Source organism: Vanellus vanellus (genome assembly GCF_965231255.1).
Source record: "Vanellus vanellus genome assembly, contig: HAP1_SCAFFOLD_2072, whole genome shotgun sequence".
Taxonomy (NCBI): domain Eukaryota; kingdom Metazoa; phylum Chordata; class Aves; order Charadriiformes; family Charadriidae; genus Vanellus; species Vanellus vanellus.
The window spans coordinates 1-19,542 of record NW_028128203.1 but is presented as its reverse complement, the minus strand read 5'-3'; the positions used below and the strand labels follow the sequence as shown (position 1 = coordinate 19,542).

At 71.0% G+C, this 19,542-nt stretch overlaps 1 protein-coding gene across 1 annotated transcript; it reads right to left on the bottom strand.

The window, feature by feature from the left end:
- Positions 1–6: 6 nt before the first annotated feature.
- Positions 7–16,014, bottom strand: DLG4 (discs large MAGUK scaffold protein 4). The gene is made up of 20 exons (XM_082500537.1): positions 15,971–16,014; positions 15,247–15,300; positions 15,090–15,140; positions 14,522–14,646; positions 12,663–12,832; positions 11,797–11,933; positions 10,772–10,916; positions 8,823–8,961; positions 7,932–8,088; positions 6,194–6,296; positions 5,991–6,105; positions 3,870–4,046; positions 3,191–3,227; positions 3,068–3,095; positions 2,813–2,860; positions 2,610–2,711; positions 1,904–2,076; positions 1,381–1,490; positions 852–943; positions 7–390 (listed from the first exon to the last, which is right to left on the bottom strand). Exons 3-20 carry the CDS (start codon positions 15,117–15,119, stop codon positions 284–286), a joined length of 1,995 nt encoding a protein of 664 aa, XP_082356663.1. The 5' UTR covers positions 15,120–15,140; positions 15,247–15,300; positions 15,971–16,014; the 3' UTR covers positions 7–283.
- Positions 16,015–19,542: the final 3,528 nt, after the last annotated feature.

Below are 19,542 nucleotides of genomic sequence, written 5' to 3'. Positions count from 1 at the left end.
GTGCGGGGGGGGTGGCAGGTCAGACGCCCCCCCAAAGACGTCGTGGGGGGAGGGGGGACGGGGAGACACCCCCAAACCCCAGAGAAGGGGGGGGGCTTCCCCCCCCACCCCCCCCCCCGCTTTTTCCCCCCTCCCCCACGGCGTCCCGCGCATGCAGCCACCCCCAGCGCTGGGGGGGGGGGGTCCCAGCCGGTTTGGGGGGTCGGGGGAGCCCCTTCCCCCCCCCCGGGAGGAGGGGGGGTGTGTGCTGGGGTGGGGGGGGGGCTGCGGGGGTCCCCCACCCCTAGAGCCGCTCGCGGGCCGGCACCCAGATGTAGGGACCCGACAGCTCCTCGATGACGCGTTTGACCTTGTGGTAGATCTCCTCGAAGCTGTCACCCTCCACCATGGCTGGGGGGGGGGGGGAGGGGGGGAAGGGGTTAATTTGGGGGGGGGGAACCCTGGGGGGTGAGGGGGTATGTGGGGGTTTAAATAGGGTCACTGTTGGGGGGTATCGGGGGGGTCCCTGCGGGAGGGGGAGTCCCAGGGGTACTTGGGGGTGTCTCTGTGGGGCTCGGGGGGTCTTTGGGGGTCCCTGGGGGGGGGGGGGGGCACATGGAGTGGGGGGGGCTCTCCGGGGGGAGTCTGGGAGGTCTCTGGGTGCCCTGGGGGGGTCTGTGGGTCCCTGGGGGGGGGTGGGGTGTCCCTGTGGGGGGGTTCTGTGGGTCCCTGGGGGGGGTCTGTGGGGCTCTATGGGTCCCTGGGGGGTGTCGGGGGGGGTCTGTGGGGCTCTATGGGTCCCTGGGGGGTGTCGGGGGGGGTCTGTGGGTCCCTGGGGGGGGTCCCGCGTGTCCCGCCCCCCCCCCGCGCACCGGAGAAGCACTCGGTGAACTCCTGTTCCAGTTTGGTCGCGCGGTCGAAGGCCTTTCGCGCCTGTTCCTCCGTCACGCGCTTGCTGATCTCCCTGGGGGGCGGGGACACCGCTCCAGGCCACGCCCACCGCTCCAGGCCACGCCCCTTCACAAGCCACCTTGCCCCAACCCAGTACAGGCCACATCCCCAGCGCAGCCCCGCCCCCGAGCCGCAAGCCCCGCCTTTCACCCAGACTCCGCCCACCACCCCCTCTGCCCACACAAGCCCCACCCATCTTCGGTCCCGCCCACCTGCTCCACAAGCCCCGCCCCCTCCCCACCACCTTGCTAAGCCACGCCTCCCCCGCAGCCACACCACGCCTCCACCAACCAGACCACGCCCCCTCCGCCAAACCACGCCCCCCGCAGCCAGGCCACACACACCCCACCCCACCGCAGCGCTGGTTCGAGTCCCCTCCCGGCCCCGCCCCCGCGACAAGCCCCGCCCCCGCGACAGGCCCCGCCCCCCGCGACAGGCCCCGCCCCTCACAGGACGTTCTCCAGGGACTTGGGGCGGATGAAGATGGCGATGGGGTGGAGCTGCGCCGCCTGCAGCCGCCGCACCGCGTTGGCCGACACGTCCAGGATGCAGTGCTTGCCCTGCCCCGCCCCGCACACGTCACGGCCACGCCCTGGCCACGCCCCGGGGGGGGGGCGCACAAGTCGCCACAGCCCAGTGCCACCCCGCTGCCACCCCCCTGATGCCCATGGGGACCCCCCAGGACCGCCACCCTCGGGGACACCCCACTGTCACCCCCTGAGCCCCCCCGGGGTGACCCCGGTGACAAGCGCACAGCCACCCCCCTGTGCCACCGCTGGGGCCACCATTGGGGACACCCCAGCGCCACCCTCAGGGCCACCTCGGTGCCACCAGCATGGACACCCAAGTGCCCCCCTTGGGGACGCCCCAGTGATGCCCACGGCGGCGCCCCGGTGCCACCCTTGAGCTCCCCTGGTGCCACCCTCGGGGCCACCCCAGTGCCACCCCGCCGGTGTCCCCGCGGCGTCCCCACCTGCTCGGCCACCTCGCGCACGGACTGGACGCTGGTGCCGTAGAGGTGACTGTTGTACTGTCCCGCCTCGATGAACTTATGGCCCTGAATGTCCTTCTCCATCCGCTCCCGCGACGCCACGAAGTGATAGTCGCGACCGTCCACCTCATACTCCCGCTTGGGCCGCGTCGTGTCTGGGGACGGGGACGGGACGGGGACGGGGACGAGCTCAGCCGTGGGGAGGGGGACGTGGGGGTGGGGAGAAGGACGTGGGGACGTGGGGACAGGGACGGGGAGGTGGGGACGTGGGCATGAGGACATGGGGACAGGGACACAGGGATGGGGACGGGGATATGGGGACAGGGACGGGGATGGGGACAGGGATGTGGGGACAGGGACGGGGACGTGGGTCAGAGATGTGGGGACAGGGACGGGGGACAATGGCAGTGGTGGCCGTCCCTCTTGGGCCACGTCGTGTGTGGGGACAGTGTGGGGGACGTGGCCATGGGGACGGGGACAGGGGGGCGGATATGGGGACGTGGGGACGTGGGGACAAGGACGTGGCACCACGGGCACACGGAGACAGGACCGCAGGGACACGGCCACGTCTGCGGTGACAGTGCCGCCTGGGGACCTCCAGGGACGTGGGGGGGGTCCGTAACCCCCCTGTGTGTGTGTCCCCGGTGTCCCACCCCACCCCCCCGTGTCCCCCAATGTCCCCACTCACGGGGGACGCAGGACCCGAACTTGTCGGGGAACTCGGAGAGGAGATCGTCGTTGACGCGGTCCTTGGTGGGGCCCAGGATGATGATGGGACGGGCGTAGTGCACTGGGGGGGACGGGGGGGGGTCACTGGGGGCCCCCCCCCCACTGGGGGGTGACACGAGACCCCCCAAACCCCCCAATTCCCCCCCCCCACCCCCCCCTCACCTTCCATCTGCGTCACCGTCTCGTAGCTCAGCACCGCCTCCTCCCGCCCTGGGGGGGGGGGCACCGCGTCAGACCCCCCCTCACTGTTGGGGACACCCCCACCCCCCCCCCCCAGGGAACCCCCCACATCCCGGGGGGGGGGTCAACCCCCTCCCCCCCCAGGAGACCACCCCCCACCCCCCCCCCCGAGGAGCAGAGTGGGGGACAGAGAGTGTTGGGGGGACAAAGGGGGGGACGGGGGGGGGCAGCACCCACCTTGTGAGCCCGATCCGGGGACCCGATCCTGGGGGGGGGCAGCGAGAGAGAGAGGAGAGCGTGAGGGGGGGTGGGGGGAGGGGGGTCCGGGGGGGTCCCCGGAGGGGGGGAGGGGGGTCTCACCTTGGCCTTTAGCCGCGTCCACTCCCGCCGCTCCACCCTGCGCCGGGGACAGCCCGCACTGCTCTCCCAGTGCTCCCAGTATCCCCCCAGTGCCCCCCCCAGTGCTCCCAGTACCCCCCCAGTCACTCCCAGTGCCCTCCAGTCCCCCTGAGTCCCCCCCAGTTCCCTTCCAGTGTCTCTGTGTCCCACCCAGTCCCTGACGGTCCCCTCCCAGTCCCCCCCAGTGCCCCCAGTACCCTTGAAACCCCCCCCCGCGCCCTTCCCAGTGCCCCCCACTCCCCTCCCAGTCCCCCCAAGTTCCCTCCAGTGCCTCCCAGCCCCTCCCAGTACCCTCCAGTACCCTTGAATCCCCCTCCAGTGCCCCCTACTCCCCCCCTAGTGCCCCCAGCTCCCCTCCCAGTCTCCCCACTCCCCTCCCAGTGCCCCCCAGTCCCCTTGAATCTCCTCCCACTCCCCCCCACCCCCCTCCCACTCCCCTTCCAGTGCCCCCCAGTGCCCCCCAGTGCCCCCCAGTCCCCTTGAATCTCCCCCCACTCCCCCCCACCCCCCTCCCAGTCCCCTTCCAGTGCCCCCCAGTCCCCTTGAATCTCCCCCCAGTCCCCTCCCAGTGCCCCCCACCCGCCTCCCAGTCCCCCCCAGTCCTCTCCCAGTGCCTCCCAGTCCCCCCAGTGCCCCGCACCGGCGCTTGCTGGGGACGAAGCCGATGTCGGGGGGCTGCCCGGGGGGGAGGACGTGTCGCGCCTGCCACCACTCCTCGTCGGAGGCGTCGAGCACGTGCAGGACGTCCCCGAAGCGGAAGCTCAGGGCCTGGCTCAGGAACCCGCAGTCCTTCGCCTTGTCGTAGTCGAAGAGCGCCCTGCGGGGACACCGCCGTCACCCCCCCGGGACACCAAAGTCACCCCCCCCCGGGGACACCACCGTCACTCACCCCCCGGGGACACCGCCGTCACCCCCCCCCCGGGACACCAATGTCACCCCCCCCCCGGGGACACCGCCGTCACCCCCCCCCGGGGACACCAAAGTCACCCCCCCCCGGGACACCAATGTCACCCACCGCCCCGGGGACACCGCCGTCACCCACTGGTCACCCACCGTCCCCGAGGGACACCCCCCCCGGTGACACCCCCCCCCATGGGGGGGTTGACACACTGGTGTCCCCCCGTGACACCCCAGTGTCCCCCAATGACCCCCTGTCACACCCCTGGTGTCCCCCCATGACCCCCCAATGTCACCCCATGTCCCTCAGTGACCCCCCCAGTGTCTCTCATGTCCCCCTGTGTCACCGCACAGCGACGCACTGCCCGAGAGCCCCCTGTCCCCGTGTCACCCCCATTGTCCCCATGTCCCCCATTGTCCCCAATGTCCCCCTGTGTCCCCAATGTCCCAGTGTCCCCTGACCGGACGTAGAAGCCACATTTGGGGTCGCTGCGCAGCGACGCGCTGCCCGAGAGCCCCCTGTCCCCGTGTCACCCCTGCGTCCCCACGTCCCCCGTGTCCTCCATTGTCCCCCCGTGTCCCCATTGTCCCCCCGTGTCCCCAGTCCCCCCTGACCGGACGTAGAAGCCGTGTTTGGGGTCGCTGCGCAGCGACGCGCTGCCCGAGAGCCCCCTGTCCCCGTGTCACCCCCATTGTCCCCATGTCGCCCACGTCCCCCATTGTCCCCGTGTCCCCATTGTCCCCCCGTGTCCCCATTGTCCTCATTGTCCCCCCGTGTCCCCAGTCCCCGCTGACCGGACGTAGAAGCCGCGTTTGGGGTCGCTGCGCAGTGACGCACTGCCCGAGAGCCCCCTGTCCCCGTGTCACCCCTGCGTCCCCACGTCCCCTGTGTCCCCCATTGTCCCCAGTGTCCCCCCACGTCCCCCGTGTCCCCAGTCCCCCCTGACCGGACGTAGAAGCCGCGTTTGGGGTCGCTGCGCAGCGACGCGCTGCCCGAGAGCCCCCTGTCCCCGTGTCACCCCCATTGTCCCCATGTCCCCCATTGTCCCAAATGTCCCCCTGTGTCCCCAATGTCCCCGTGTCCCCAGTGTCCCCTGACCAGACGTAGAAGCCACATTTGGGGTCGCTGCGCAGCGACGCGCTGCCCAAGAGCCCCCTGTCCCCGTGTCACCCCCATTGTCCCCATGTCGCCCACATCCCCCATTGTCCCCATGTCCCCATTGTCCCCCCGTGTCCCCCGTGTCCCCTGACCGGACGTAGAAGCCGCGTTTGGGGTCGCTGCGCAGCGACGCGCTGCCCGAGAGCCCCCTGTCCCCGTGTCACACCTGCGTCCCCACGTCCCCCGTGTCCCCCATTGTCCCCCCGTGTCCCCATTGTCCCCCCATGTCCCCCGTGTCCCCAGTGTCCCCTGACCGGACGTAGAAGCCGCGTTTGGGGTCGCTGCGCAGCGACGCGCTGCCCGAGAGCCCCCTGTCCCCGTGTCACACCTGCGTCCCCACGTCCCCCGTGTCCCCCATTGTCCCCCCGTGTCCCCATTGTCCCCCCGTGTCCCCCATGTCCCCTGACCGGACGTAGAAGCCGCGTTTGGGGTCGCTGCGCAGCGACGCGCTGCCCAAGAGCCCCCTGTCCCCGTGTCACCCCCATTGTCCCCATGTCGCCCACGTCCCCCATTGTCCCCCCGTGTCCCCATTGTCCCCCCGTGTCCCCAGTGTCCCCTGACCGGACGTAGAAGCCGCGTTTGGGGTCGCTGCGCAGCGACGCGCTGCCCGAGAGCCCCCTGTCCCCGTGTCACCCCCATTGTCCCCGTGTCCCCATTGTCCCCCCGTGTCCCCATTGTCCCCCCGTGTCCCCAGTCCCCGCTGACCGGACGTAGAAGCCGCGTTTGGGGTCGCTGCGCAGCGACGCGCTGCCCGAGCCGAGGCTGCTGCTCAGCAGCTGCTCCCGCAGGTCGTGGATCTTGGCCTCGAAGCGGCTGTACTCTGCGGGGACGGGGGGTGAGGGGACACCCGGGGACACCCCCGCGGGGACACCCCCTCCTCTTTCTCCTCCTCCCCCCTCCCCGCTCACCCTCGGGTTTGTACTGGGCGATGATGGTGACGGTCTGTCCGGCGTTCTTCAGTGCCACCGCCGCCTGCTCGTGCGTGGCGCTGCGGAGGTCCACCCCGTTCACCTGCGGGACGGGGGGACGTGTCACCGCGGGGAGGGGGACAGCGATGGGGACACATCACCGCGGGGATGGGGACGAGGATGGGGACAGGGACGTGTGACTTTGGGGACAGGGATGGGACATGTCACCATTGGGAGGGGGACAGCGATGGGGACACGTCACCGTGGGGATGGGGACGAGGATGGGGACAGGGATGTGTGACTTTGGGGACAGGGATGGGACATGTCACCATGAGGATGGGGACAGCGATGGGGAGGGGGACAGTGGTGGGGATGCGTCACTGTGGGGAGGGGGACAGCGATGGGGACACGTCACCGTGGGGATGAGGATGAGGAGGGGGACAGGGACGTGTGACTTTGGGGACAGGGATGGGACATGTCACCATTGGGAGGGGGACAGCGATGGGGACACGTCACCGTGGGGATGGGGACGAGGAGGGGGACAGGGACGTGTGACTTTGGGGACAGGGATGGGACATGTCACCATGAGGATGGGGATGTGTCGCGATGGGGAGGGGGACAGTGGTGGGGATGCGTCACCGTGGGGAGGGGGACAGCGATGGGGACACGTCACCGTGGGGATGAGGATGGGGACGGGGATGTGCAACTTTGGGGACAGGGATGGGGACACATCACTGTGGGGAGGGGGAGAGCGATGGGGACATGTCACAGTGAGGATGGGGACAGCAATGGGGACGTGTCGCGATGGGGAGGGGGACAGTGGTGGGGACACATCACTGTGGGGATGAGGATGGGGACGGGGACATGCCACCATGGGGAGAGGGACAGCGATGGAAACCGCTCACTGTGGGGAGGGGGACAGGGGTATGTCACCATGGGGAGGGGTCAGGGATGGGGACATGTCACAATGGGGAGGGGGACAGGGACGTGTCACGACGGGGAGGGGACAGCGATGGGGACGCGTCACTGTGGGGCTGATGATGGGGACGGGGTGGGGACACATCACCTTAGGGATGATGATGGGGACAGGGAGGTGTCAGCGCGGTCACGGGGATGGGGACAGCTGTGGGGATGGCAGTGGGGACACGTCCGCGTGGGGGAGCGGCCATGGGGACAGCGATGGGGACGCTTCACCGTGGGGATGACGATGGGGACGGGGACAGAGACGCGTCACTGTGGGGAGGAAGATGGGGACAGCCATGGGGACACGGTGCTGTGGGGTGACGGGGACAGCCATGGGGACACGTGGCTATGGGGCTGACAATGGGGACACGGCTGTGGGGATGATGGCGGGGACTGAGATGTGGCACTGTGGGGACAGAGATGGGGACACGTCGCTATGGGTCCGGCTGTGGGGACAGCCATGGGGCCACGTGGCTGTGGGTCTGTCCATGGGGTTGGCTGCGGGGACATGTCGCTATGGGTCTGGCCACGGGGCTGGCTATGGGGCCACATGGCTACGGGGCTGGCCACAGGGACATGTCGCCGTGGGGCTGGCCGTGGGGCTGGCCGTGGGGACATGTTGCTGTGGGGCTGGCCATGAGGCCACGTGGCGATGGGTCTGGCTGTGGGTCTGGCCCCGGGGACACGTGGCCGTGGGGACACATGGCCATGGGGACACGTGGCCGTGGGGACACGTGGCCGTGGGTCGGGCCGTGGGTCGGGCCGTGGGGCTCACGGAGAGGATCTGGTCGCCCTTGCGCAGCTCCCCGCTGAGGTCGGCCGGGCCCCCCGCCAGGATGAAGGAGATGAAGATGCCTTCGCCGTCCTCTCCCCCCACGATGTTGAAGCCGAGTCCCGTGGAGCCCCGGTGGATGACGATGCGCCGCGGCTCCCTGGGGACATCGGGGACGGCGGTGGGGACACGCCGGGGCGACGCGGGGACAGCCCGGGGACGGGGGGACACCTCAGGGGCAGTGCGGGGACACCCCCGGGATGGTGGGACACCCCTGGGCCGTGGGGACACCCCCAGGACGTGCCCTTGGGGACACCCCGGGATGGTGGGACACCCCCAGAGATGTGGGGACACCCCCAGGACGTGCCCTTGGGGACACCCCCGGGATGGTGGGACACCCCCAGAGATGTGGGGACACCTCCAGGACGTGCCCTTGGGGACACCCCCGGGATGGTGGGACACCCCCAGAGATGTGGGGACACCCCCAGGACGTGCCCTTGGGGACACCCCCGGGATGGTGGGACACCCCCAGAGATGTGGGGACACCCCCAGGACGTGCCCTTGGGGACACCCCCGGGATGGTGGGACACCCCTAGGACGTGGGGACACCCCCGGGATACGCCCTTGGGGACAGTCTGGGGCCATGGGGGCACTGCAGACCTTGGGGACAGCCCAGGGACACGAGGACACCCCACGGATGCTGGGACACCCCCCAGACAGGTTTGGGGACACCCCAAGGACGTGGGGACACCCCCGGGATACGCCCTTGGGGACAGCGTGGGGCCATGGGGCCACTGCAGGAGACCTTGGGGAGAGCCCCGGGGACAGGGGGACACGCCAGGGACGGTGGGCCACCCCCGGGCCGTGCCCTTGGGGACGCCCTGGGGACAGTACCTGGGGACGTCGTCCTCGGCCAGCAGGTCCTTGGGGCCGGGGGAGTAGCGGCGGGGGGAGGTGGGGGTCATGGCCGGGGGGAACTCGGGGCCCAGATAGCTCTGGGGACCCAACTCCGCGTCCAGGTGCGCCGAGTAGGCTGGGGACAGGGACAGCGGGGTCAGGGACAGGGACAGCGGGGTCAGGGACAGGGACAGGGACAGCGTGGGGACGGGGACAGTGTGGGGACGGGGACAGGGACAGCGGGGTCAGGGACAGGGACAGCGGGGTCAGGGACAGCGGGGTCAGGGGACAGGGACAGGGACAGCGTGGGGACGGGGACAGGGACAGCGGGGTCAGGGACAGCGGGGACAGGGACAGGGACAGCGGGGACAGGGACAGGGACAGCGGGGTCAGGGACAGCGGGGTCAGGGACAGGGACAGAGGGGACAGGGACAGCGAGGGGACGGGAACAGTGTGGGGACGGGGACAGGGACAGCGGGGTCAGGGACAGGGACAGAGGGGTCAGGGACAGGGACAGCGGGGACAGGGACAGCGGGGTCAGGGACAGCGGGGTCAGGGACAGGGACAGAGGGGACAGGGACAGAGGGGACAGGGACAGGGACAGAGGGGTCAGGGGCAGCGTGGGGACGGGGACAGCGTGGGGACGGGGACAGGGACAGCGGGGTCAGGGACAGCGAGGGGACGGGGACAGGGACAGCGTGGGGACGGGGACAGGGACAGCGGGGTCAGGGACAGGGACAGAGGGGACAGGGTCAGGGACAGCGTGGGGACGGGGACAGGGACAGAGGGGACGGGGGACAGCGTGGGGACGGGGACAGGGACAGCGGGGTCAGGGACAGGGACAGAGGGGACGGGGGACAGCGTGGGGACAGGGACAGCGGGGTCAGGGGCAGCGTGGGGACGGGGACAGTGTGGGGACGGGGACAGGGACAGCGGGGTCAGGGACAGCGAGGGGACGGGGACAGGGACAGCGTGGGGACGGGGACAGGGACAGCGGGGTCAGGGACAGGGACAGAGGGGACAGGGTCAGGGACAGCGTGGGGACGGGGACAGGGACAGAGGGGACGGGGGACAGCGTGGGGACGGGGACAGGGACAGCGGGGTCAGGGACAGGGACAGAGGGGACGGGGGACAGCGTGGGGACAGGGACAGCGGGGTCAGGGGCAGCGTGGGGACGGGGACAGTGTGGGGACGGGGACAGGGACAGCGGGGTCAGGGGACAGGGACAGCGTGGGGACGGGGACAGGGACAGAGGGGACAGGGGCAGCATGGGGACGGGGGACAGGGACAGCGGGGTCAGGGACAGGGACAGAGGGGACAGGGACAGCGTGGGGACGGGGACAGCGTGGGGACGGGGACAGCGGGGTCAGGGACAGGGACAGAGGGGACAGGGGCAGGGACAGCGTGGGGACGGGGACAGGGACAGAGGGGACAGGGACAGAGGGGACAGGGACAGAGGGGACAGGGACAGGGACAGCGGGGACAGGGACAGCGGGGACAGGGACAGCGGGGTCAGGGACAGGGACAGAGGGGACAGGGACAGGGACAGCGGGGACAGGGACAGCGGGGACAGGGACAGCGTGGGGACGGGGACAGCATGGGGACGGGGACGGCGGGGTCAGGGGACAGCGGGGTCAGGGGACAGCGGGGTCAGGGGACAGCATGGGGACAGCGGGGTTGGGGGGGTCAGGGGACAGCAGGCACAGCAGGGGACATCGCAGGGTCAGGGGACAGCAGGGAGACAGCAGGGACAGTGGGGACATCACGGGGCCATCGCGGGGACATCGCGGGGTCAGGGGACAGCGGGGCCACGGTGGGTCAGGGCCCGAAGGGACGGGGACAGCGGGGACAGGGGGTTCCCACCGCCCTGAGGAGAGGGGACAGCGCGTCCGGTGTCCCCTCCCCGTGTGTGTGTCACCCCCTCCCCCCGCTGCGCCCCCCCTCACAGCTGGTGACGTCGGGGGGCGCGAAGGTGTCCCCGAGGAAGGTGGCGGCGGGTTTGGCCACGCGCAGGTACACCACGTCGTAGGTGTTCTTCAGCGCCGCCACCGCGTCCTCGTGCATGACGTCCTCCAGGCTGACGTTGTTCACCTGCGGGGACAGCGTTGGGGACAGCGTCGGGGACAGCGTTGGGGACAGCGTTGGGGACAGCGTCGGGGACAGCGTCGGGGGTGTGACACGGCCACCCCAGGAGAGCCACGGTGTCACCATCACCTGGTCACGGACAGCGTCTTGTCCCTGACCGGCAGCTGCCTGTCCCCACCCTGTCCCAAACGTGCCACAGACCTTGTCCCCGTCCCAAACATGTCCCCACCATGTCTCTGCCCCTGTTCCCACCCCTGTCCCCAACATGTCCCTGTCTCTGTCCCCATCCCACCCCAAACAAGGCCCCATCCCTGTCCCCAACATGTCACTAACTCTGTCCCTGTCCTGTCCCTGTCCCCATCCCGTCCCCATCCCCATGGTGTCCCCATCCCGTCCCCGTGGTGTCCCCGTCCCGTCCCCATCCCCATGGTGTCCCCAGGGTGTTCCCATCCCATCCCCGTCCCCATGGTGTCCCCATCCCCAGGGTGTCCCCATCCCATCCTGTCTCCAGGGTGTCCCCATGCTGTCCCCATCCCCATGGTGTCCCCGTCCCCATGGTGTCCCCATGCTGTCCCCATCCCCATGCTGTCCCCATCCCATCCCATCCCCATGGTGTCCCCATCCCGTCCCCGTCCCCATGGTGTCCCCGTCCCGTCCCCATCCCCATGGTGTCCCCATCCCATCCCCATCCCCAGGGTGTCCCCATCCCATCCTGTCTCCAGGGTGTCCCCATGCTGTCCCCGTCCCCATGCTGTCCCCATCCCATCCCCATCCCCATGGTGTCCCCATCCCCATGGTGTCCCCACCCCATTCCGTCCCCGTCCCCATGGTGGCCCCACCCCATCCCGTCCCCGTCCCGTCCCCGCTGTCCCCGGTCCCCGCTCACGGCCAGGATCTTGTCCCCGATCTGCAGCCGCCCGTCCTTGTGCGCGGCGCCGCCCTCGATGACTTTGGTGACGTAGATGCTGTTGTCCCCCGGGATGTGCTGGTTGCCCACACCCCCCGCGATGCTGAACCCCAGTCCTGGGGGGGACAGGGGGGGTCGGGGGGGACCCCCACACCGCGTCACCTTCCCCCCCCCCCCCCCCAGGTTTGGGGGGGTCCCACAAGCCCCGGGGTGGGGGTCTGCGGGTTTGGGGGTCCCGGTGTTGGTCCCTGGGGGGGGGGGGGCTCAGGTTTGGGGGTCCCTGGGGGGGTCACTGGGTTCAGGGGTCCCCAAGCTGATCCCTGGGGGTCACAGGTTTGGGGGGGGGCTCGGGGGGGGGGGGGGTCCCCATGTTTGGGGGTCCCAGTGCTGAATCAAGGGAGATCTCCAGGTTTGGGGGTCCCCAAGGGGATCCCACGGGGGTCCCCGGGCTCAGGGGTCCCAGTTCCTGTCCCGGGGGGTCCCCAAGTTCAGGGGTCACCTGGAGGGGGTGTCCCTGGGTTTGGGGGGGTCCTTAAGGGATCCCACAGAGCCCCTCCAAGTTTGGGGGTGCCAGCACTGGTCCCTGGGGGTCCCTGGGTTTGGGGGGGTCTCAGTGGGTCCCAGGTGGTCCCTGGGGGTCTGGGGAGGGTCGCTGGGTTTGGGGGGGGTCCTTAAGGGATCCCCTGGAGCCCCCCAGGTTTGGGGGTCCTGGTGCTGGCCCGTGGGGGTCTCGAGGGGTGCCTGGGGGTCCCTGGGTTTGGGGGGGTCCTTAAGGGATCCCACGGGGCCCCTCCAAGTTTGGGGGTGCCGGCGCTGGTCCCTGGGGGTCCCGGGGGTCCCCCTACCTTTGGGCCCCTTGATGAGCTTCACCTCCACCACCTTCTCGGCCAGGGCCTTGCGGCGCATGACGTAGAGGCGGACGACGGCACCGGCCTCCTTGAGCGCCTCCACGGCCGCGCTGTGCGTCACCTCCCGCACGTCCGCCTCGTTGACGAAGAGGATGCTGTCGTTCACCCTGCGCAGGCACCGCTCAGACCGGGGGGCCGGGGGGGGTCCTAGGGGGCTTCTGGGGGGGTCTGGGGGGTCCTGGGGGGGTTCTGGGGGGTCCTAAGGGGGCTCTGGGGGGGTCTGGGGGGGTTCTGGGGGGGTTCTGGGGGCTCGGGGGAGTCCTATGGGGCTTCTGGGGGGTCCTAAGGGGGTTCTGGGGGGTCATGGGGGGGTTCTGGGGGGTCCTAAGGGGGCTCTGGGGGGGTCTTGGGGGGTCCTGGGGGGTTCTGGGGGGCTCGGGGGGGTCCTATGGGGCTTCTGGGGGGTCCTAAGGGGGCTCTGGGGGGTCATGGGGGGGTTCTGGGGGGCTCGGGGGGGTCCTATGGGGGCCTAAGGGGCTTCTGGAGGGGTTCTGGGGGGTCCTAAGGGGGTTCTGGGGGGCCCTATGGGGTTCTGGGGCTCCTAAGGAGGCTCTGGGGGGGTTCTGGGGGGTCCTAAGGGCACTCTGGGGGGTTCTGGGGGGTTCTGGGTGGTCCTGGGGGAGTTCTGGGGGGCTCTGGGGGGTCCTATGGGGGTTCTGGGGGGTCCTATGGGATCCTAAGGGGCTTCTGGGGGGCTCTGGGGGGTCCTAAGGGGCTTCTGGTGAGTCTGGGGGTCCTATGGGGGTTCTGGGGGATCCTAAGGGGCTTCTGGGGGGTCTGGGGGGTCCTAAGGGGGTTCTGGGGGGCTCGGGGGGGTCCTATGGGGGCCTAAGGGGCTTCTGGAGGGGTTCTGGGGGGTCCTAAGGGGGTTCTGGGGGGCCCTATGGGGTTCTGGGGCTCCTAAGGGGGCTCTGGGGGGGTTCTGGGGGGTCCTAAGGGCACTCTGGGGGGTTCTGGGGGGGTCTGGGTGGTCCTGGGGGAGTTCTAGGGGGCTCTGGGGGGTCCTATGGGGGTTCTGGGGGGTCCTATGGGATCCTAAGGGGCTTCTGGGGGGCTCTGGGGGGTCCTATGGGGGTTCTGGGGGGTCCTAAGGGGGTTCTGGGGGCGTCTGGGGGGTCCTAAGGTGGTTCTGGGGGCGTCTGGGGGGGTCCTGGGGGAGTTCTGGGGGGTCCTATGGGGGTTCTGAGGGGCTCTGGGGGGTCTGGGGGTCCTATGGGGGTTCTGGGGGGTCCTAAGGGGCTTCTGGGGGGTCTGGGGGGTCCTAAGGGGGTTCTGGGGGCGTCTGGGGGGTCCTGGGGGAGTTCTGGGGGGTCCTATGGGGGTTCTGAGGGGTCCTAAGGGGCTTCTGGGGGGTCTGGGGGTCCTATGGGGGCTCTGGGGGAGTTCTGAGGGGCTCTGGGGGGTCTGGTGGAGTCTGGAGAGTCCTGGGGGAGTTCTGGGGGTCCTAAGGAGGTTCTGGGGGGTCCTGGGAGAGCTCGGGGGGGCTCTGGGGGTCCTAAGGGGGCTCTGGGAGGGGGGTGGGGGGCCTGAGGGTCCTGGTATGGTGCCAGGTGGGGTCCCGGGGAGTCCTGGGGGGGTCTGTGTGGTCTCGGGGGGCCTCTGGGGGGGTTCCGGGGGAGGTCTGGGGGTCCTGCAACGGTCCTGGGGGGGCTTTGGGGGTCCCAGGGGAGGTTCTGGGGAGAGCGGGTGGTCCCGGGGGGGTTCCACCCCTCCGAACACACACTCGGGGTCCGTGCGGGGTCCGGGGGCACTCGGGGGGGACGTGGGGGTGCCGGGGGGTCCCGGGGGGTCCCCACCTGAGGCGCCCGTCCTGGGCTGCGGCGCCGCCGGGGATGATTTTGGTGATGAAGATACTGGGGTCGTCCCCGACGTGGGGGTTGTCGGTGCCCCCCGCGATGCTGAACCCCAAACCCGAGTTTCCCTGGGGGGGGGGAGGGCACACGGGGGGGGGGACACCGTCAGTGCGGGGGGGGGACGACACGGGGGGGCACCCAACACCCCGCAATGGGGACAGAGGGGTTCGATGTGGGGGCTGGGGGGGCTCAGGGACCCCCAGAAGGGTCCTGGGGTTGGGGGGGCTGTCGGGATCTCGGGGGGGTCGGGGGGGGGGGGGGATTGGGGGAGCCCAGGATCAGTGGGGGGAGGGGTCACAGAGGGGTGTTGGGGAGATGGGGGGGCTATGGGGGGGCCTTGGGGCACCCCAGAGGGTCGGGGGGGTCCCGGGGGGGAAGTTGGGGTCCAGGGGGTCAGTGGGTTGGGGGTTCCCGGGGGGGATTGGGGGTCCGGGGGGGTCCCGGGGTCCCAGGGGGGGTGTCAGGCGGTTTGGGGGGGTTGGGGGTCCGGGGGGGTCGCGGGGGGTCTCACCCGCTCCAGCGTGATCTCCTCATACTCCATCTCCCCCTCAGTGCCGTTCACCTGTGGGGACAGCGGGGGGGGACGGGGGGTCACACGTGGGGGGGGGCACACGGGGGGGCACACGGGGGGGCACAGGGCCCCGGGGGGGGAGGGGGGGGGCACTCACGTAGGCGGGCGCCTCCAGCGTGTCGGTGTTGACGATGACGGGGGGAGAGTTGGCCTGGGGGGAGGGGAGGGGGTCAGACCCCCCGCGGTTGCCACGGCAACGCCACAGGGGCGGGACGCGGAGCGTGACATCAGCACCCCCCCCGTGACGTCACCGTCACCCCCTGTGATACCGCCTGTGATGTCAGCGCGCCCCGTGACATCACCACCGTCCCCATGACACCGCCCCCCGTGACATCATGACAACCCATGTGACGTCACCGCAATCCCCATCGCACCACTGTGACATCACCAAAACACCCGTGACAGTGTATGACATCGCCATGAGCCCTGTGACATCACCGCGGCCCCTGTGGCACCGCCTGTGACGTCATCACAACCCATATGACATCACCATGAGCCATGGTGTCACCACGAGCCCCATGGCATCACTTGTGACATCACCACAGCCCGTGACATCACCATGACCATTGTGACATCACCACAACCCATACAACATCACAATCCCCATGACATCACCACGACCCATGTGACATCACCCGTGACATCACCACAACCCATATGACATCATCACGACCCATATGACACCACCCGTGACATCACCGTGACCCATACCCGCGACCCCCATGACATCACCACCCCCCCGTGACAGGGAGGGGCTTTAGTGGGTGTGGCCGGTCGTGGGTGTGGCCGGCGCAGGCGTGGCCGGTGTGGGCGGGGCTTACCTGGCTGGGCAGGTGGGCGGGGCTCTGCTCCAGGGGGGGGCTGTCCTCATCTTGGTACCGGTATTTCTGGGGGGGACACGGGGCTGAGGGGGGACACACGACACCCCCCGGCCCCGCCCTGCCCCTCCCCCGCGTTCCCAATTAACGGCGGTTAATTGAGGCCCCGCAGCAACGAGCGCAGCGCTGCCCCCGCGGGAGCCGTTCGTTAATTACCGGCGGTGAGAGGGGGGGCAGTGCCCCCCCCCGCCCGGGCCCAGGGAGCACCAGTTAATCCCAGTAACGATTTGCGTCCGGACCAATCCCGGACGGGGATTAAGGGATTAAACTGGGGCCGGGGGGGGGGGGGGACCGGCCCCTCCCCCCCCCAAAACTGGGCCACCCCCCCCCCCGCGACACCGGGGGGGGCTCCCAGTGCTCCCAGTAAGGCCCTGAGCCCCCACCATGGGAGACGCTCCCAGTGCTCCCAGTACAGCCTCACAGACGGGCACCAGTGACGGGGGCCAGAGCCCCCTCCCAGTGCCTCCCAGTGCCCCGAGTCCAGCTCTCCCAGTACCCCCACTATCCCCAGTACCCCATCCCAGTGCCCCCACTATCCTCATCCCAGCGGTCCCAGTATACCCAGTACACTATCCCTGTCCCCCCCCAGTATCTCCAGTACCTCGATTCCAGTTCTCCCAGTAGCTCCATCCCCCCGGTATCCCCCGTACCCCCTCCCAGTGCCCCCAGCACCCCCATCCCAGCTCTCCCAGTTTCCCCAGTACCCCGATTCCAGCTCTCCCAGTCCTCCCAGTAACGCCAGCCCTCCACCTCAGCTCTCCCAGTTTCCCCAGTACCCCGTCCCACTCCCTCCCCGCTCCCCCCCGCGCCCCCCCACCTTGCAGCCGAACGCCAGCGAGAGGCTCCGGTCCCGCCACACCACCCGGCACTGGCAGAGCAGCGGCGAGAAGCACCCGGGAGCCCGGAGGGCCCCCCCCGCCCCCCCCCCCCGGGCCCCGCTCCCGCCCGGCACCGGCACCGGCACCGCCATCCCCCGGACCGCCCCCCCCCCCCCCCCCCGCTACCCGCCCATCCGGGCCGCGATTAAGCCCCCGCCGCCGCCGGGATTAACGGCGTGGGGAGGGCGGGGGGCGGCATGGCCGGGACTGACCCCACCGGGACCGGGACCCGCCACCGGGACTGGGACCGGCCTGGCCCCTCCCGGCCGCCGTACCGGGACCGAGCCCCTCCCCGGGGACCTGTACCGGCATCCGGACCCCGCCTGACACCCCCCCGGGACCGGCCCTGACCCCACCGGGATCCGCCCTGACTCCCCCTGGATCCGGTACCGGGCCCGGCCTGGGCCTTCTCGGCCACCGCACCGGGACCGAGACCCCCCCGGGACCTGTACGGGGACCCGGACCCGCCCTGACCCCCCAGGACCTGCCCTGGCTCCCCAGGAACCGGCTTGACCCCTCCGGTACCGGCCTGGGCCCTCCGGGATCCGGTACCGGGCCCGGCCTGGGCCTTCTCGGCCTCCGCCCGGGACCGAGACCCCCCCCGGGACCTGTACCGGGATCCGCACCCGCCCCGACCCCCTGAGACCTGCCCTGACCCCTCCAGTACCGGCCTGACGCACCCCTCCCTCCCCCCCCCCGGGATCCGGTACCGGTACCGGGCCCGGCCCGGCCCCTCCCGGCCACCGTACCCACCCTGGCCAAGCCCCGCCCCCGCGCTGCGGTCGCCGTGGCAACGCGGGTCACCAAGGGTTAACGGCGCGAGGAGGGGGCGGCGCATGCGCGGGGCGGCGCGCACGTGTTGTGGCGGGCGGGGGGGGGAGGAGGGAGGGGAGAGGCGGCGGCGGGTGGGCGGAGCTTCCCGCTGCCTCCGGCCGCACCGTTGCCGGGCAACGCCGCGGGGCCGCGTCGCCTGGCAACGGGGAGGGGCCGCGTCGCCTGGCAACGGCGCGGGCGGGCGCGGGGAAGGATGGGGGGGGGCGGGGGGTTTTGGGGGGGTTTAAGGGGTTTTGGGGGGGTGAGGGGGCGGGGGGGAATGGGGGTGTTGGGGGGATGGGGGGCAGGCAGGCGGGGGGGGCGGGGGGGTCTGCAGGGATGGGGGGGTGTAGGGATGGGGGGGTGTAGGCCCCGTGTAGGCCGCGGGGGGGGGTGACACGCCTGTGTGTCGTGTGTCTCCCCCCCCCACGCACACGCGTGTGTCCCCCCCCCCACGCACACGCGCGGTGTCATGGCAACACACGCGCCCGCCACATGTCGAACGCCCCCATAATTGAGGGGGGGGGGGGGGAGAGGCGACCCCCCCCCTCCAGGTCCTCCAGTGCCATAGAGACCTACACCCCCCACCCCCCCCCCCGCCATGGACAGGCCCCGGCGGTGCGTTTCCCCCCCCCCCCCCAAAATCACAAACAAAATCCTCCCACAGGGAGGACCCCCCCCCCCTCAATGACACAGTGCCCCCCCCGGACCATAGAGCGTCCCCCCCCCCAGGAGCCCAGAGAGGACCCCCAATACCATAGAGTGCCCCCCCCAGGAGGCCAGAGCGACCCCCCAGACCCGCAGGACCACAGAGTGGACCCCCAGGAGGCCAGAGAGGCCCCTCAGGAGCCCCCCCCGGACCATAGAGTGACCCCCGGCAAACCAGAGCGACCCCCCCAGTACCATAGAGTATCCCCCCCTCCAGGACCCCAGAGCGGCGCCCCCCCCCCCGACACTGGACCCGGACCCCCCCCCCCGCTCCCCGGTCCCGGTGCCCCCCCGGTCCCCCCCGGTACCTTGGTGGTGACGATGCACAGACAGTCCATGGCGGCGGCCGGGACCGGGGCCGGCGCTCATGGGCCGCCGGGGCGGGCGGGGGGCTCGGGCGATGGGGGGGGGGGTCGATGGGGGGGGGGTGCGGAATGGGAAGGGGGGGGGGATGGAGGATGGAGAACCGGGGGATGGAGGAGCGGGGGGGGGGGGAGCGGGGGATGGAGGATGGAGAATTGGGGGAAGAAGGAGAATTGGGGGGGGGGAGGAATTTGGGGGGGATGGAGAATTTGGGGGGGGTAGAGAACCGGGAGGAGGGGGGATGGAGAATTTGGGGGGGGGCGTAGAGAACCGGGAGGGGGGTGATGAAGGAACGGGGGAAGGAGAACCGGGGGATGGAGGATGGAGAACCGGGGAGAGATGGAGGGGGGATTTGGGGGGGGGGGGGGGTGAATAGAGAATTTGGGGGGAGGGGGAGAGAACCGGGAAGGGGGGGGCGTAGAGAACCGGGAGGGGGGTGATGAAGGACCGGGGATGGAGGACCGGGGGGTGATGGAGAACCGGGGGATGGAGGATGGAGCACCGGGGAGGGGATGGGGGGGGTGGAGGAGCGGGGGATGGAGAACCGGGGAAGGGGGGGGGAACCGGGGGGAGCGGAGCCCCCGGGAGCCCCGGTGCGGTGCCGGTGCCGGTACCGGTAGGGCGGGATCCGGGGGAGGGCGGGGAGAAGGGGGGGTGGGGGGGGGGACGGGACGGGGCGGGCGAGGAGAGGCCGCGGGCGGAGGACGGGGGGACGCGGCGGCGGCGGCGGCGGAGCCGGAGCGGAGCGGGGGG

Coding starts and splice junctions, on each gene's coding strand:
- DLG4 (XM_082500537.1), bottom strand. CDS start 15,119: ATGGAGTATGAGGAGATCACGCTGGAGCGG. Junction 6,297..7,931: donor AGGGCGACCAGATCCTCTCC/GTGAGCCCCACG, acceptor CCCGTCCCGCAG/GTGAACGGGGTGGACCTCCG. Junction 3,096..3,190: donor GGACGCGGCTAAAGGCCAAG/GTGAGACCCCCC, acceptor GCCCCCCCCCAG/GATCGGGTCCCCGGATCGGG.